The sequence below is a fragment of the Lepidothrix coronata genome, unplaced genomic scaffold (assembly GCF_001604755.1).
Source record: "Lepidothrix coronata isolate B3197 unplaced genomic scaffold, Lepidothrix_coronata-1.0 Scaffold153, whole genome shotgun sequence".
Lineage (NCBI taxonomy): Eukaryota > Metazoa > Chordata > Aves > Passeriformes > Pipridae > Lepidothrix > Lepidothrix coronata.
Genome location: NW_016690333.1, coordinates 1,361,203 through 1,379,554, shown reverse-complemented (window position 1 = coordinate 1,379,554; position 18,352 = coordinate 1,361,203). Strand labels below are relative to the sequence as shown.

At 39.4% G+C, this 18,352-nt stretch overlaps 1 protein-coding gene across 7 annotated transcripts in view; it reads left to right on the top strand.

Annotated features, from left to right (window-relative positions):
* ZNF536 (zinc finger protein 536) overlaps positions 1–18,352 on the top strand; it is a 344,256-nt gene that overhangs the window by 145,349 nt on the left and 180,555 nt on the right. For all 7 annotated transcript variants that reach the window (XM_017828818.1, XM_017828817.1, XM_017828822.1 and 4 more), the window contains one exon: positions 13,594–15,765. In XM_017828818.1, coding sequence (XP_017684307.1) covers positions 13,596–15,765 — 2,170 coding nt within the window. In that variant the 5' untranslated portion in view covers positions 13,594–13,595. The remainder of the gene's footprint in view (positions 1–13,593; positions 15,766–18,352) is intronic.

Here is an 18,352-nt window from a genome sequence, read left to right as displayed (position 1 = left end):
GAGCCTCACCTCTCATTTGGATTGCACCCCTTCTCCCAAGGCAGCCCAAAGGTTCAGGTGTGCAAACACAAGGGGAGTCCTGAATTTGACCCCAGTTGTAGGAGTCAGGCTCCAACTGCTTCTGCAGACCTGGCTTGGGGCATACGAAGCTTCAGGCATCATTTAACCCACTCTGCTTCCTGGCAGGGCAGAAACCCAGTTACCCCCCTCTTCACTAGTCTTCCCATTGATTTTGTGTTGAGCAGAACTGGAGGGCATGAGTGGAAGGTGGAAACTCGTTTGCAGCAGTGTGAAAGACCAGCTGAGGGAGGAGGTCTGGCTGCTGGGGAGAACGTGGGCATGGGGCAAGAAGGATGAGGGCCCACAGCAGTGCCTTGGGTTACCTGCCCAGCTGCTCCTTCCTCCAGCTTTTTGCAGGGAGTGATGAGCTGCACCTCAGTGCTCTGACACGGCCTTCTGGTGCTGCTTAAAACTCCCAGTGAAACCAGTAGCGGGTTTTTGCTGTGTAAGGAGTATGAGGCTGCATTTCGAGAGGAAGACCTGTTTACATTTCTCTATTCTGCTGTGACAGCTGACAGGAATGTGCCCAGTGCTGCCAGCTTTCATGCAGGAGAGGCACAGGTACGTTTTGTGCGTATGCTCACCAGAGCTGAGGAGCTGAAAGTGAAGCTGCCTGCTGACAGTTTCCTGAAATCATATCAATAACATATTGTTAGCTCTTGTGATTGAAGCTAAAAGAGTCTGCTGTTGGATAAAGGATACGTGCTACGGGCATTTCATAAGCTAGGGATATAAATGAATAACTCTGCTCATTCACAGTACTTACGTTTTTTACAGTATAATTTTTATACCATTGTCATTTTACAATATTTTTGGAAAATCCAGAAAGAGAAAAAAGAAGTTGTTTAAAACCACAGTGAGCGTGGTTTTTTCCTAAAAGAGTCACTAGGAAAATAAAAGTCAACAACCAAAAAATTGAGGAAATACTTCTTTTTTTGTGACTTTAAAAAAAAAAAAAAGAAAAAAGAAAAGGAAACTGCAGGGAAGCCTGATACTTTGATTAAGCATTACTTAAATCCTTAGATAATTTTGCACTGAAGTATGAGAAGCCAGAATTTGCTGTATACATCTACTTCTTGGTTACTCACATCACACAGGAATAGTTGGTCTTTTCTGAAGTAGAAAACTAAGGAGATGAAAATCCTTTTAATTAGAAAGAGAGAGTTAACAATCTCTATATTCATATGAGCAGGCACAGGGTGCTGGAAATCAGAAACACGAGAGAGTTTCTGCTTGGGCAATGAAACAATATAATTCTCCGAGCAGGGGTTTGGTGTTGGAACTCAATGCCCTCAGCTTTGGGGCATTTGATGTTCAGTCCTAAATGATGAGGAACCCTCTGATGTCCTATTGCAAGTAGTGGGAGCCCACTCACTGCCTCCCATGGCCAGGTCCTTGAAACTGAACTACCAAACCTTTCCCCCTCCTTCTCCGTGGATTTTTGTTTTGTTGAAATTGCCTGGGTTCACACAGGTTTGCAGCAGCGTAAGTTAACATTGACTGAAGTTTTAGATGAGCTGGAGAAAGTGAGCGCAAACTGCTCGTTTGCACAGACTACTCTAGAAGCTTGAAATAGTTTCACTGTGAGTTCCTTATGTTTATTTGCATGTTGCATCAAAAACTCTGGCAGTAAAGGACTCCCTATTAGTCCCTGGTCCTTCTAACAACTGTAGCTGCTCCCAGCCTGCCACAGGACTGAAGCCTCCTGGGATCCTGTCAGTCACTCGAAGGAGTTTGGTCAGAGCTGTACGTGGCTGCTAAGGATATATTACAGTTAGCAGAGTCCATCTCCCACCTGACTTTGCAACAGTAATTGAACTTGCCAGGGTCTGTCATCCTGTGATTGCATTTATCAGACTTTCTTTGTCAGCTTTGTTGCCACTCTCCTATCACCACGATAGGTTGTCTCACTCAGCCAAGGGCCTGGAATGTTGCAATTAACATCAAAATTATTTAAAGGATTTTTTATCCTGCAGATAGCTTTGAAATATGTTATTGTATTTTTATGGCATTCCTCCTCCCCCCTATTTATCTATCTGCTATGTGCCTGCCAAGTTTTCAGTGCCCTTTTTATTAATGATCAAAGCTATTGTGCCCAGATAAAATAGGGGTGCTCAAACAGTAGTCGGTGCTCTGCTTGTTGGGATCCTGAAGGTCACGATGCTGTTGCACTTAAATGTATGTCTTGTTTTACCATAATCAGTGCTCACATCTCTGCTTCCTTGGATATGTGCACTAGGTAGCCATTCCCTTTCCTGTCCCCGATCCTGCAGTGCCAAGGGAGGAGGAGATGCTCTGTTCCCTTCACAGACTGTACCTCTGCATCTGTGCTCTCGCACGGCAAAGATGGGGCCCTTTTTTCTGATCACTTGTGGTAACACCATTTTTATTTCCTTGGCATAACTGCAGAACAATTACAACTGTTTTGCACCATTGTTCCGAGGAAAAGGCAGGGTTATTGTGAGGCAGAAAAACATCATTCCAACAGGTAGAGAGAATTTTAAAAGCAAGTGGGAAAATACTGGGAAATACCCCAGATCATTTAGTATAGGCATTCCTGTTTGGGGTTGTTTTCCTCCATCCAAAAGAGCAGTGTGATTAGCAGCGCTGTACATAGTTTTTTTTTTTTTTCTCTAAAATGAAATCTAAAAAAGAGTATATTTTCTGAAGATTTTCTGACCCTGGGGTCAGTCTGATTGTAGCAGCTGAAGAATCAAACTGGGGGGGACTGAGCGGTGCAGTGTCTGGTAACCACACCCTTGTAAATCTGAGCCACTTGTCTCAGTGGGAAAGCAGTTTAGGAGGTACGAAGTGGTCTTAGAGTTACCAGCTCTGCTCTTGTGTTCCTGACAGTGATCAATTAATAAAGTTAAATGACAGCAGCTGTAATATATCAGTAAGAGTACGTGCAGACCAGAACACCAAAGGATAAAAGAGATTTTGTTTTCTAGTGTTTCATTTTTCTTGAGTGATCATGAAGTACATTTTTTCTATCCCTAGTCTAATTTTGTGTTGTGTTTCCTCATCTGTCTTTTTCCTCTTAATTCTGGAAGAAGTTTCTACTTCTTGGGAGACCACAAACACAAGGAGCTTTCTTAGCAATGTTTGCTCTATTTTTGCTGCATCCACCTGCCTCCCAGCATCCCTATCTATTTCAGCTGCATCTTTTACTCCGTCTCATACCACTGAAACTGAGCCTTTCTCAACATTATCCTTTTTCTCCTGGAAATTAGTATTAAAAATAACTCATCGAGGCCACTTGTATCTAAGAGCCATTATGATCATTATGTATTTTCTTTTTGTCACCAAGTCCATGTGTTATAGGGAGAGGAAAAATAAATCAGTTGGGTTGAGGAAAGAGAGAAGACAGAAATTGAAGGTAGAAGGGTTTAAGATCCAAGAATCTCAGTTATTAAAAACCAAAATAACTATCTGTAATATTTTAACCAAAAAGTTTTATGCCGACAGGTTTGTCATGAGTTAAAAACCTCAGTCTTTTCAGCAGTCAATTATGTTTGATAAAAGAAAGCTATCTGGCATACTGGACTAAGCAATGGGAGTCAAGAGTTCTGGATGCTGTTCCTGGCTTCTTTACAGAGGATGAGCCATCTATTTAAGTCAAGATACATGGCAAGCTTTTTTCCTAGATGAGATGTGGAAATGATCCGTTAGGGATACTCATTTCTACAGTGCTGAAATTCTGAAAAACTTGGTCCTTTTCTGGCCTTTGGGAGCACTGAAATTGGGCAAGTTGCTTCTGAGTTTTTACCTGTTTCCATCTACGTTATATTAAAATGTTGATTGTTTCTGTGCCCATCAGAGAAATATTCAGAAAATGTCTAAGCCTCTTCTCTGATTGCATTGATCACAGTATGCTTTGATGATCCACGATGCTGGGGGCATTTAGAGAATACCATGTATGAGCTGGTGAAAGTAACTGCTGGGGATGTTGAATGCTGATGGGAAGGAGGAACTTAAACCTTTCCACATTTCTAGTGTGGCCCTTTATGCTTTTCATGGGGGGAACTTCTTTTTTGATGTTGGTTTCTCTTAAATATAGTGACCTTGAAGAATGGAATAATTTATTTTTTAGTTACCTCTATATTCTTTCCTTTTCTTTCTTCCCAGTTCAATATCATTGGAAATATAATAAATGCAGTTGTATTATATATGCATTTGAGAGTATGTACTGTCACATATGTTCTCTTTCATGTGCAACAGGTTATGCAAGGTTTAATATATTAATCTTTATTTTTTCTTAAAACATTTCCTTAGGCACGTAGTTTCTGTGTTGATGTCATCACAGGTAGCCCATATGCTTGGTGATGCATTGTTTTGTCTACAGTCTAACTCAATAGTATGCAATTTGGAGCAGCCTTAATTATCCTACAAACCATTTTGTGATAATGAAACCAAATACGGTGTAGACTTGGCTGACATCTCTGTGATATTATTTGGCACACTAAATATTTCTGTTTCAAATATAAATTGGTTACTGCTTTTTCAAAATATGCATTCTATTAATTAAATGTATACTTGAGACATCTTTCCCCCCACCCCGCCCCTCAAGCTGTTATAAGTATTCTCTGGTTCCTTGTTCTGTGTGCAGATAGGGTTGGATATGGACTCTGATTTAACAAAAAATAGGCTAACCTTGTGGTCTTTAAGTCCTACAACTACAGTTGAGTGTGCAGTGCCTTTCCATATAACTAGGTCTTTTGTTCCACTAGAGAAAATTACTTAATTTGTTAGAGAGCTTTTTTTTCTTTAAGGTTTAATGGTAACAGTCTTTACCTAATAGACCTGGGATTGCAGGGAGATGGTTAACGTGAATTAAAGGATCTCTGTGACACAGGACTGAAGGACAGAATTACGTTGTTGTTGTTGTTGTTGGCAATCCCACTCGTGCAATTTAATTTCTCATTTTGCATAAAGTTTAAGGAAAAGTCTAATTGGACCATATACATCTTTTTGAAACTCTCTTTATTCAGGGATGTTCTGTTTATGCATTTTCACTGGTAAGTGTGTGTCTTTGTCCCTTGAAATCCATCTATTTATTGCAGTGACACCTACTGCTGAGAGAGCTGATCCGCAACAGGATCGGTTACTGTTAAACTTGGCCAACAAGCAGTTCATGACTCAACCAGCAGATGTTTCTGTGGCTCAGGTCAAAGGGAACTTATGGACTCGGGGTTTTTTTCTTTGCTCCTAGCATTAAGTGCCAGGAAAGTCAACACTAGGTACAGACAGTTGACCTGACCAGTAGCAGGAGGAACTGAACTAGGGCCCTGAGGATCTGCAAAGACCAAAGCATTAGTCTGTTGAGCCACTGTGCTGGCTACAGTCCAGCAGTTTCAGACAACTGACTATCTGATTGCATGCCTGGATTTTAGTAATGATTTTACATACTTATTTGATGATTTGTATCCAAGCTTATGCTTCTGACAGGTGCCCTTGTGAACAAAATCTCTCTGGGCTATCACATTTGAATATTTCAGTCAATCATACTTTGATCTTTGGGACATATGTGCATTTGACATTATATTTAGTTGTGCACAAAATCTAAGTCTAAGCCTTTGTGAAATGAAAATAAAATCATCAACCCAGCATTATAGTTTTGGATTTAAATTGTTTCAAACTCTGCTTTGAGTTCTGTGGTCTTAACTCTTCTTGCTTGATCTCTTTGTAATTGGTTCAGAGGGCCTGATCCTCCTGTCCTCACCCAGCTCAAATGCTCTGCCTTGTATCTGGAACTTGCCTGTGTGAGGAATGCAGGATTAATAGGGTCAACATTATGTTTCTTTTAATATTATATAATGGGTTAGAGTATTACAGACTTCCAGCACAGTGCAGTGTCCTCAGATAAGAATAGGAGATTCAGACCCCATTTCATGCTGTAAAAATGAAAAAAATGAAACCATAAATATGCTTTGCAAAGTCTTCCAGGCATTTTATTATTTTATTTGTACTGTGTGATGGTAAAGTGGATCGTTAAAAGCTTAATTTTAAGGTTTCTTCAATCTGATGTATGCCAGTTAGATTAATTAAAGTGAATGATCAGATAGGAGCTACAGGAGATTGATCAAATTGGAGAGGGTTTAATCAGTTGTATACATTCCAAATTACATGAAAATAACAAATTTACTGTTAAAAATGCTGTTTCTAAAGTAATGGCAGCTTTAGTTTAATGAAGCATTCCCCAAATAAGACTCCAATTTGAATTTTGGTATCACTCTTATCTTACTTTTATCATCAGGAGATCACTAGGAAAAAAATAAAATAAAATAGAATGAGAATCAATGTTTATAAGCTAAAAAATAATGATCCCAGATGCAACCAGTGCCTGGAAAAAAAAAAGTCAGGATTTTTTTTTTTTTTAATCTACTGAACTTTCAGTACCAATTATTTATCTTTCTCTTCTTTGGATCTGACTTCTTAAGTATATGCAAGTGAAATAGAATAAATAAGAAGGAAAACAGATTTTGCTAAGTCACATGCAAAGTAGCAATAAATCAAACAGCTTGTCTGCATTCTTCTAATCTTTCTGTTCTAATCTGTGAGTGAGATTTATAAATGACCTCTCCTCTCCTCTCTGCTCATCTTCCTAGATTGTGATCACAAACAGTTCACAGTCCTCCACTCCATGGGTGCTACCAACCAAAGGCTGTTCTAGGGATTTATCTTCTAGTGATCAGTTATCAGCCCCAAGCGCTGTGCTAACTAGAAAGTACCCTACAGATGTAACAGGTATTTTAGAAAGCAACTGTCTTCCCAGCTCGGAGTGAAAGCAGTAGAGCCTCAGCAAACAATTTTCTGTCTGCTAATGACTTTTGAAACTTCAAAATCCCTCTGCTAACCCTTCTTTAAGACATAAAAACTGTTGTGGAATGAGTTGGCTCTGTTGTTAGTAAAGGAGTACTTTGTTTTGGAATCAATAAGCAGCTTGTTTAAATATCAGCACTACAAAGCAGCTATAGTTTTGTCAAATGCCTTCCCGGCTCCCCCCTGCGTGGTCCCACACGGCTGGGTGCTGGAAGATGGGTGTTCCTGGGAGGCTCCAGCCCCGACCCCGGGGATCCAGCTGGGACTGGAGGAGCTGCTCAGTGCAACATCACTCAGGACTTTGTGCACGCTGTGCTTGACTCGCGCTTCAACACAGCTTTTAGTTTTCACAAGGTACATATGCTTTGTAGTAACTACAACACTTAAACGTGCTGAAGTGACTAATGGTAAAAACAAATTACCAAGCTGGCCTTAATAATACAAAAATAAAAACAAATAGATAGGACACATTACCGATAGGCCAGTGTGGTTGAGGGTTTGTTTGTTTGTTGTTGCTGTTTGTTTGTTTGTTTGTTTTTTTGTTAAGGACATTGTTACACTCCAGAAACCATACATTTCCCTAATATAATTATATTGTACCCCAAGGAACAGGACACCTACATAGGCAAAAAAAAAAAAAAAAAAAGGAAAACTCCTATGAACTTGATGCAAATACCCTATTTTACATAAGTAAAATGAGAATAGAATCTGGCCTAATGTTTATTTCATTTTATCAGATTGGATAATGCCGTCCTGGTGGCATTAAATACAGCTGATCCCTTGCCTCCCCTTCCGTGCACACATGTTTTTGTTAAAATATAACTATTTACATCTATGTCTCTTAGTATTGCCTACAAATCAGTCAAAGAAGAATAGGTCATCTATCCTGCCCTACTGCTTATATATTAATCATCTGGCAAATAAACCGCTCAGTATCCTACCCACCTCAGTAATATTTGTGATGTAATTTGTTTGGATGCCCAAATGTCACCAGCGTTGATTGTAAGAGATGAAAAAAATGTACTTGCTCAGCACACCAAGCTCTGGGCTAAAATGTAAGCATGAAATCTCTGGTTTATTTTTGTAATAATGTTTACAGCTGTTTAATGACCCTGAAAGGGTTCAGTAGTCTGGTGTTCTGTATTTCTTAACAGGAGTGTATTATGCTTATAACAGCCTTAGTTCAACTGTTTCAGCTACAACAATAAGAACAATATTTAATAAAAATTCAATATATATTCTGAAGGTTCTCAGCAATACCTGTTTACGAGTTGCTAAGAACTGAAGCATTCTGTATTGGAGTATTTAGAATTTGTCAATGGACCACAAGATAATGTAGATATATGTGAATTTTTCTAGCTGGAAAGATAAATACCAGGTCTATATTCTGAAAGCATAAGTAACAGTGTGTGTAGCTCTAACTGCTTAGAGGATCAAGGCCAGAGCGAGCTTGTCGTTTAAACACGTGAGCTTGTAAAGCATTACTTTGCTTACTGAACTGTAAATCTTTTAACTAACCTAATCTAAGCTATAATAACAGCACAACAGTGGTTTTAAAATGACTGTTTTCTCTACAGCAGTGAAGAGGGAAAAGCTTTAGTGTGTGTGTCCAGCAGGAATGAACAGGTGTAAATAAGAGCTGAATTTGGTCCATCTGTTTCCAAAGATAACAGGTGTGTGTCTGCACATATGTGTCTGTATACAGATATACGTGTGCCTGCATATGTTTACATGTGTGTGTAGGCACAGATTTATCTTTAAACTCTTTCATTCTATTTGCCATATTTTTTCCCCTCTGTTCCCAGCAAGAGGAAGCTGAGCTTCTCGTATTACATTAATGTAGTTGTGATGACAGGCATTTCTGGTGTCATAATTGGTTTTAAATTCCAGTAATCCATTTCAAATAGTTAAATAAAATCTGTGTGTTCAATTGAAATGGCTAAAGTCAGAACTTTCGTTATTGATATCACAGGAAATAGTCTTGAGGGCAAAAATGTGAGTGAAATCAAAATAACTATTAGTATCATCAAAGGGACTTGAATGTCTCACTGTACCTTCATGTAGGAGATGAGAGAGTATTTTTATAACATATATATCCCGTTGTGAATTTCATAAGCTGAGTGCCCTCCTCACAGGGACGGGAAAGCACACACCCAGCACAGTGATGGTTGGTGTGGTGGTCCCTGAGGGTGCTCCTGCCCTGCCCTGAGCAGTGTGAACCAGCTGGGTTGTAGCCTGTGTGTGTAGCAGGGTGAGGTTGGGACTTTTTGGCCGGAGTAACTCACTTGGGCAAGAGCTGAGGGTTTGTTTAGGTTAGGAAGGGCAGCCTCTAACAAGTCCTGATACCAACATGCTCTGTACGGTGCCATGTCTTGAGGGACGCTGTCTTTAGAAAACATTTGAGATAATTAAAGGTCAGAAATTTACTACATAAACTTCAACAAACATATTTTGAATTTCTTAACGATCTCAAATTTGATTTGCAGTTCATTTTGTAAACATTTGTTAACTACTGAGAACATTGTGCTTCTGTTCCCAGTGCGAGCGATGGCAAAACATTCTGTGCTTTCCTTATAGGAAAGATCAGAATCATGAAAAAAAATGTAATAGACTATATATTTAAAAATTGAAAGCTAGATGCTTTTTCTACTATGGAGCATCTCAGCAGCACTTATAAATGGACATTTCCAGATTTTTTATTCTTGGGCAAACAAGAAGGCAAAGTCATAATGAAGTAAGATGGTGCACAAAAGTATTTATTTTGTCAAAATTACAAACTGATTATCTGTTGAAAGCTAAATTTCAGTGAAGTCCATTCAGGTGTTTGTTGGTTGTTTTTTTTTTGTTGGTTTTTTTTTTTTTTTGTATTTTTGGCATTTGGTTATTGAGGCAGAATGGATACAGTAAAATAGCACTTCAGGCCAGTCTGAGGAGGATGGTTGTGGCTGTAGGGAAGTCCATGGGGAGGCAGGAGGACTGCAGGCTGTGGGCATGTTTGTGATGCAGAAGCCCCCTTGCACCTCCTGGGTGTTGTGGAGAGCAGTCCTAGGCCACGGGGAGAGGATGTACAATGACCACCTTGACACCAAGGTGGGTACCATGAACTGCAGGAGGCTCAGTGGGGAATGAGAGCTCCTTACCCCACCTGGTGTAACCCTGTCTGGTCATATATATAGACAGGGATGATGGATAAAGAGGGGGAGAATGAAATTGTTAATTCTTTTTAAGGGAAATTAGGCAAGTTAGATTGAGTTATCTAATTCATAGTGGAATAATGGATGAGAACGAGTTATGTTTCTGTCTTTCATGTGGATACAAGATGAGATTTTGGTAGGTTTTGCTGTGAGAGGCCTGAAAAGTACCAAGAGTGATTTACATGAGAGCTGAACAGCAGCAGGTTCCCTGTGTTCAGAAATGCAGTAACTTGGCATTGCAGGAGGAGGAATTTCACTCTAAATGCCATGGTTATACTTTGCAATGAAATTGAGTTGGAGTGAGGAAAAGAGGAGACAATTCAGAGGCAGGAACAGGATTACAAGGAGCTGGGGCAGGTGAGGGTGGGAATGCAGTTTAATGGAAGAACTGTAGTGTTTGAGATTGTGGTAACTGGATCCCAGAGACTGCACAGCTGATGGGAGTGGGCAGCATTCAGAACTGGTTATTGCTCACTAAGCAGAGGCTTTGCTGACCTTTCTGCATATTTAATCAAAAATATATAAAATTTCCTATGCCAGAAGATCAGTGTGTGGGGTTCAGGCTCCCCCGACTTGATAAAAATTATTAGTCTTTAAATAAAAAATATGGATTTGGTATTCTTCTTGATTATTTTTTTTTTACTCATTCTGTCTATATTCTACATTATATGTGTCTGTACGTTTTTGAAAGACAGAAAATAGAAAAAAGGAAAAATTGGATGAAATTATCAGGTTCCAGCTACAACTGCTGTTCTTACTTTATTAAAGTTATCTTTGAAAAAGAGGCACTGAATAACAAAAATCTCAACCATAACTCCCCACCCCAATCCAAATAACTGTACATTTGAACTGATGCTTAGGGTTAAACATCAGAATTAATAAATTCCACTGGGATCTCTCAGCATTTCCAAACTTCGATAGAGCATAAAATGCTAGAATTAACTACCCAAACCTTTCTGAGCACATAAAGGCCCCAGTTCCTACTGAGATCAACTGAAAAAATGAAATTCAGGCTGCATTTTTCAAGCTGTTACAGAATAATGACAATTCACAAAGACTTTTCTAGACCCTCTTCAATGTATGTATGTGTCTGCACATGCTATGCGTTTCTTGAATTTTTGTTTGCCAACATGCCTTGTTTAAGCATGGTGGGGAGAAATAACACCCATGGTATGTGGAATCCAGGCAGAAAGTAGATTCTCGTTTGGGGGTTTTTCTTGTGTTGCTTTTTGGGAGGTTATTTGTTGCCTTTTTTTTTTTTTTTTAAGAAGTGCGTAGGCAGATACTCAAAATCTCAGTCAGCTTCAGGCAATGACAGACCTAAGCAGGACAACTCTTAAGTTGTTTAGTTAATCCTTTTGAAAATGCAATTTGTTTTGTTCTGAAAGTTAAGCAAACTTTCAAAAATTAAAAAAAATTGTTTGTGTGTACTCACATTTTGAATGATTGTGGTCTGCTGCACAGAAAACTTGCATAGCAACTAAAAATTTTCTTTGTTTGCTACGTGGCCTTGGGTGAACACCTGGCTTGATTATGCTTCCCCACCTTTGGAAATCAGACACTGCAAGCTAAACTTAAATGTGGTCCTTTTCTAAACTTGATCTCTTTCATATTTTTATAAATAATAATATTGACAACGATGGATCCCCAACAGGAGACCTGAATCTGTTAAATTTTGAAAAAGATCTGCTTTATGTCTGAGCAAAATTGTGTAGCTCATATTCATCTTTAATACACATGAATATACACTTCCCTCTACTTACAAGATCTGCATTGTGTCACAACTCCTGTCAGGACCAAATAGGTTTCCTCTCAAGGACCTCCCATGGTTTTTTCTTTTAGACCCCTGGTCCTGCTAATACTTAATCACATGTGGAACTTTGCTTTCAAGAGTCACCCTTTGAAGTCTTCTGGACTACTCTCACGAGCACAATTACATGCATTTTAAGTATGTGCCAGATTTGGACCTTGAATTGTCTATCAAGTGGCCACTATGAATCTGTGTGAGGAATGATGTCCACCTGGAGTATGCCTGTAGCCTTTTTAGAAGGAGTAGTGAATAAATGCTTTTGGCTAAAGCCAAACAGAAGATTGATCAAATTAATTTTTTAATAACATATAGAATTCAGTAGTTTTGTGAGTGAATTAAGTGTCAAATCACTCCACTGAACAACAAAAATCTTAATTATGTTCTAATATAACCTTATAGCATCATATAGTTTGAGAGTTAGTTATGTGAAACTTTATATTTTAAACAGACTTTTATAGATACATTATGTCTGTATGGAGTAGAGAAGTGGCAAGGATAGATTATTGTGGACAATTATGCAGACCAGAACAGAGCACTTGTGTTTAGCAAACAGCTTTGAATTCTAATTTTCTGCAATATACATAGTGTAAGGTACCATTTGTAGTCATTACTGTGTATTAGGAAAGTTATTAAAATTCTTAAACTTGTTGAGGCTTTCCACAACACCTTCCCCAGATTTTAATTGGTTTTATCTAGTTCCATAAGAGAGCTCTTTAAAACAAATCAAAGTGTCTTAAATCACATGTCTTACCCGCCGAAGGACAGAGATATTCCTTCTATAATCTGGCAAGTTTTCCTAAGAACAGAAATCTGAAGGTTCTCAACAACGAATTAAAAGACTTGGCAGAAGATAATTTATGTGCCTTTTGATGGGCTCAGTTTCAAAATGACAAAAAAACAATGTTTTGTAACAGAAGGGTTAAATCTTAATCTCAGAGGTTTACAAAGCTGCTAGTCGCAGTCTCCTTAAAATTTAATATACCTCGTTAATGCTTACTTGCAAACACTGAAGGATTTTTATGATTATAATCATGTGTTACAGCACCTAGTACTGTTTCTAAGCAGCATACTAATCAGCTTAATGAGATATTACTGCACTTTTTGTTGACTAAAGCAAAATCCCTTTTATTGTTCTAAAGCTTGTCCTTTATTTTTTCCCAAAACATTATCTTGTTTTATTGTACACCAGTAAATATCATACCATCGGTTTTTTGTCAAATCATAAAACTATCTTTCTCATTGTAGAATGTGTAATATATTGAATATGGTTAATGGAACCGAAAGTTACAAATGGATTTCTATTTTGGTGGTTTTTTTTTTTTTGCTGGCTTTTCTAATGAAAATGGGAGAGATGCATAAGATTTCTTTTTCTATAGATTTAGAAATGCAGACAGGTGCAGTTTCACAAGAAAAAGGACAAGGGAGGTAGTAAAAACCTTTGCCCCTTCTGTAATAATTAGGTTTTGAAATTGTAGCATATTTTAAAATAGCAATTAATAGTTCTTGGTAAACATGCAGAATGATGAAAGTACATGTATGATCAAAATTGTGTAGCACAGTTGGCATTTAATACACTTTTAATTGTTTTTACACTAATTCCTTTGCATTATTATGAGTAGGTGAAACATAAAAAGCAAATTGCACGTCAGTGATTCAATGCTTGTAACTCTTTCACAGTCTGAATCTAAACTATCTTCTGATTTTCAGAGATGGAAGAAGCTAGTTTGTGCCTTGGCGTTTCTTCAGCTGTGCCAGAAGCTGACGCCCATCTCAACAGCACCATACTCAATGGGCAATATTCAATGAGTCAGAAGCTGCACCAGATCACTTCCCAGCTCAGCCATGCCTTCCCGGAGCTCCAGAACAGGCAGAATCCAGAGGAGAAGGCATCAGTGCCGCTAGAAGACAAAAGCCACATGTCCATAGCGAACCAGCCCATCAGCAGTCAGATGGCCCTGTTGGCAAACCAGCTCAATAGAGAGGTGGATACCAGTTTGAATGGGCGTGTGGATCTGCAGCAGTTTTTAAATGGACAGAACCTGGGGATTATGTCTCAGATGAGCGACATAGAGGATGATGCCAGGAAAAACAGAAAGTACCCGTGTCCCCTCTGTGGGAAACGCTTTCGATTTAACAGCATCCTGTCACTACACATGCGAACTCATACTGGAGAGAAACCATTTAAGTGTCCCTACTGTGACCACAGAGCAGCTCAAAAAGGCAACCTGAAGATACACCTGCGTACTCATAAGCTTGGAAACCTCGGCAAAGGTCGTGGAAGAGTCCGAGAAGAAAACAGACTTTTACACGAGCTGGAGGAGAGAGCAATTCTTCGGGACAAACAGATGAAGAGCAGCCTCTTGCAGCCACGACCTGATGTGAAGGCACAGCAGCACACCCAGCCAATGCCGCTCGCAAACTGTAACTTGTCTGTGCCGCCTAATCACAGCACACCTGATATTTCAAACCCCGTTCCCTCTCCAAAGCCAGTCAGTGTCCAGGAAGAAGTTGTTGCTCAGACAGCTGGGTTCAGATGCACATTTTGCAAAGGCAAGTTTAAGAAGAGAGAAGAGCTGGACAGGCACATAAGGATCCTGCACAAGCCTTACAAGTGCACCCTGTGTGACTTTGCTGCCTCGCAGGAGGAGGAGCTGATTAGCCACGTGGAGAAGGCTCACATAACTGCAGAGTCAGCGCAGGGCCAGGGCTCCAACGGGAATGGGGAGCAATCCACCAATGAGTTTCGCTGCGAGGTGTGTGGCCAAGTGTTTAGCCAAGCCTGGTTCCTAAAAGGCCACATGAGAAAGCACAAGGATTCCTTTGAACACTGCTGTCAGATCTGTGGGAGGCGATTCAAAGAGCCTTGGTTTCTTAAAAATCACATGAAAGTTCACCTGAATAAGTTATCCGTAAAGAACAAATCTCCTAATGATCCCGAAGTACCTGTCTCCATCAGCAGCATGTCCCAGGAAGCTCATGCAAACTTGTATTCAAGATATCTGTCATGTTTGCAGAGTGGGTTTCTTCCTCCTGACAAAGCAAGTTTAAGTGAACAAAATCAAATCTATAACAAAGGAGACATGCCCATGAAAGAGAAAGAAGTTTTGGGGAAGCTCCTTTCACCCATTTCTGGCATTGGCCACAGTATTGCTGAAGGGGATAAACATTCTTTATTGGGCTGTCTCAATCTGGTGCCTCCTCTGAAATCCAGCTGTATAGAAAGGTTACAAGCTGCCGCCAAAGCAGCAGAGATGGATCCAGTAAACAGCTATCAGGCCTGGCAGCTTATGGCAAGGGGAATGGCCATGGAACATGGCTTTTTGTCTAAAGAGCAGCAGATACAGCGCAGCCACGAAGACACTTTGGCAAATGCTGGAGTTATGTTTGATAAGGAGAAGCGGGAGTATGTGTTAGTAGGAGCAGATGGCTCTAAGCAGAAAATGCCTGCTGATTTGGTTCACAGCACTAAAATGGGCAATCAGAGAGACTTGCCAAACAAACTAGACCCTTTAGAAGGCAGTAGAGATTTTTTGTCACATGGTATGAACCAGGGACTCGATTACAACTTACAAAGTCATGGAAACGTGAAAGAAAAGCCAACTGAATGCCCGGACTGCGGAAGGGTTTTTAGAACATACCACCAAGTGGTCGTTCACTCCAGGGTCCACAAAAGAGACAGGAAAGGAGACGATGAAATAATTCAAGGTAGTCTCGATGAGCGACGTGGGTCTGGCAGTGATCAAGAGTCTCAGTCTGTCAGCAGGTCGACAACACCAGGGTCCTCTAACATTACTGAAGAAAGCGGAGTAGGTGGGGGTCTCTCGCAGACGGGGAGTGCCCAGGAGGACAGCCCACATCCTTCCTCGCCCTCCTCTTCAGGTATGATAACTTCTCCTTCCCTCTCTGCGCTGAAAGCTTCATAGCTATATTTGAAATCACAGCAGCAAAGGAGTTTATGCGTTCTCTTGTTAGGTCGTTTCCTAGCAGTCCACGGGGACATGGTGTTATTTGCCAGAACATCTGTGTTTGGGTTCCCGCAATGCCTTCGAGGTTAATTCTCGGCTCACCCTTTTCCCTCTCCAAGGGCAGGTTTTCCAGCCTTTCAGCTGTCACCTCTGCCACCCCACCGGCAGTAGTGTGCAGGGTCTGTACAGCCACCAATGGCAATGTCGCTTCCAGGGCCTCTCCCTCCAGGTTTTGGAAGGTGTTTTTTGTCTCCTCTTCTATTCACGGTGCCTCTCTTGCAGATCTTTCCATGTCCTCAGTGTAAAAGGGTGAGGGAAGATGATGCCTCTGAGCTGTAGTTAATAAACAGTGTGTTGGCTAACCTCTCTGATTGCCCCTATTCTGACAACCACGTCACTTGCTTAGCTGAGAGATGTCCTTGTACCTGGCCACTGGACTGATTAAAAAGAGACTCAGAAATACAAATGACTAACCTTTTGACAATCTTTTAACTTATGTGCAGATTTTAACATGTATGAAGCCCTCTGCTTAATTCACATCTATTTGAAAGTACAAGAAAAATAGAAATTGGACTGAAACATTTTAATTGCATTGTATGTCATGTTAACTTGCTGTGTATAAATAGCAAAGCAGATAATATTTCATTGGAGATGTCTATAAAATATTGAGCTTCCTGGTACAATTTTTAAAGTTACTAGCCTATGACTGCTGAAATAAAATCTGCAAGTAATAACAGGTAAGATTTCTGGCCTCATGTATATTTCCAAAGTCACTTGCTAATGGATAGTAAATTGAAAGTTATATCTTTAGCCCTTTATAAAGAAAGCACCTCACTAATACTGTAATCATTTTGCAAGCCTAACAACAGAGGAAATCATGCCATAACAAATACTCTGTTACTAATGGCAACATTGATTTCTGCAATCAGCCATTAAGTCTGGAAAATGAAAGACAGTTTGAGGTACCTTAAGGCATTACATTGCCCACTGTTAAAGAGCTGGTAGCAGGCTGTTGAGGGTAATTCTTTCTATTCCAACCCCCCCCCCAGTTTCGATAAATATTTTAGTATTGGAGGCAATTCACTGTTACAGTTATTAAGTATATGCCAGTTTACTTTTGTTGTTCTTGTCATGCTCCAGTATACTCTACTTCTGAGGCCAAATTAATATAAAAATAAAATGTTGGTTTGCTGGCTTATTACAAACCAGTAAAGAAATTGTTAAGACACATAAATCTGCAGTCCACATTCCACAGATTCCTATAGTACTTAATGCTGTTGTTTAAATACCCATGAAACACACTGTCTACTCTTAGAGTCATAGCCTCGTTTACAATTTATTACTGGTGAGACACATTAGAAAAGTCTATGTAGGAACAAGGGTAACAGGCAAGAGCTAATTTCATACTATATATAGTTGTTGAGATTGTTTTAAGAGGATTGAAAATATGTCAGGATGAAGAAGATTATTTTTCTAACTTTCACTTTTAAAAATCCTACACATCTGTGGGGGTTGGGAAACAATCCTCTCTATTATAAAAAGTGTCACTTTTGTTTTGCAACGCCCTAGAGCGATCAGAAATAAGAGATCCCGAAATCGTTCAAATTCTGTCCGAAGCCTTCCAGGAAAAGTTTTGGGAAAAGCAGCCCCAGAGTCTTCTGAGTGAGGTTGAACTGACAGAGATTGAAGAGGATTCGAAACAATGCATGTGAAAGTTGGTGTGTTTTGAGTGCCCCCGAAAACTTTAATTCTAAGTGTTCTGGGTCATTAAATGTATTGTTATGGGAAGTTTTTGCTGTCTTCAGAGGCAAAAGATAACCCTGCAGTGTTTTTCTCTGTCTGGTCACTAATTTAAAATTATTTTAACTTGAACTACAATTTATTTAAAATGTTTGTTTTCACACCTGATGCATTTATATCAAAGCATATGAAAATGAAAGCAAAATATGTGCAGTAACAGTTGCTAGAAGCATGTTTGTTTTTACTAAAGAAAACAAGACCTTTTGTATTAATATCTGAATGTCTCCTTTAGTTACTAGTAAATATAAGTAGGCTCTCAGTGTCATCTGTCCTATCAGAGAAAGTGTGCACATTTTTATAACTTCTTAATCAGGTGAAAGGAAGAGCGTATTGCATTTTACCAGAAAAAAAATCTAAGTATTCTTTAGTACTTTAAAATTAAATTATTGCCGTGTTGCTGTTGGAACTTTTCATCGTTATGGAGTGTGTATTTTATCACTACCTGTGAAAAATAGACTTGTAGAATATAAAGAAATCAGATTTTCTTTCTTTTTTTTTTTTTTTTGCGTAGTGGAGAATTAAGTAGTCATTGAATCTTCTATTAAGAAATTACTGCAAAACACAGTTTTACAAATTTCTCAGACTGCATAACAATGTCTCAAAACTTAATTTGCATCACTTGATTCTTTTTTGTTGAAAACTGGGTCAGTAGGGCCTGAGAAACTATTTTTTCAGATCTTAACCAATGAATTCTTCTTTAT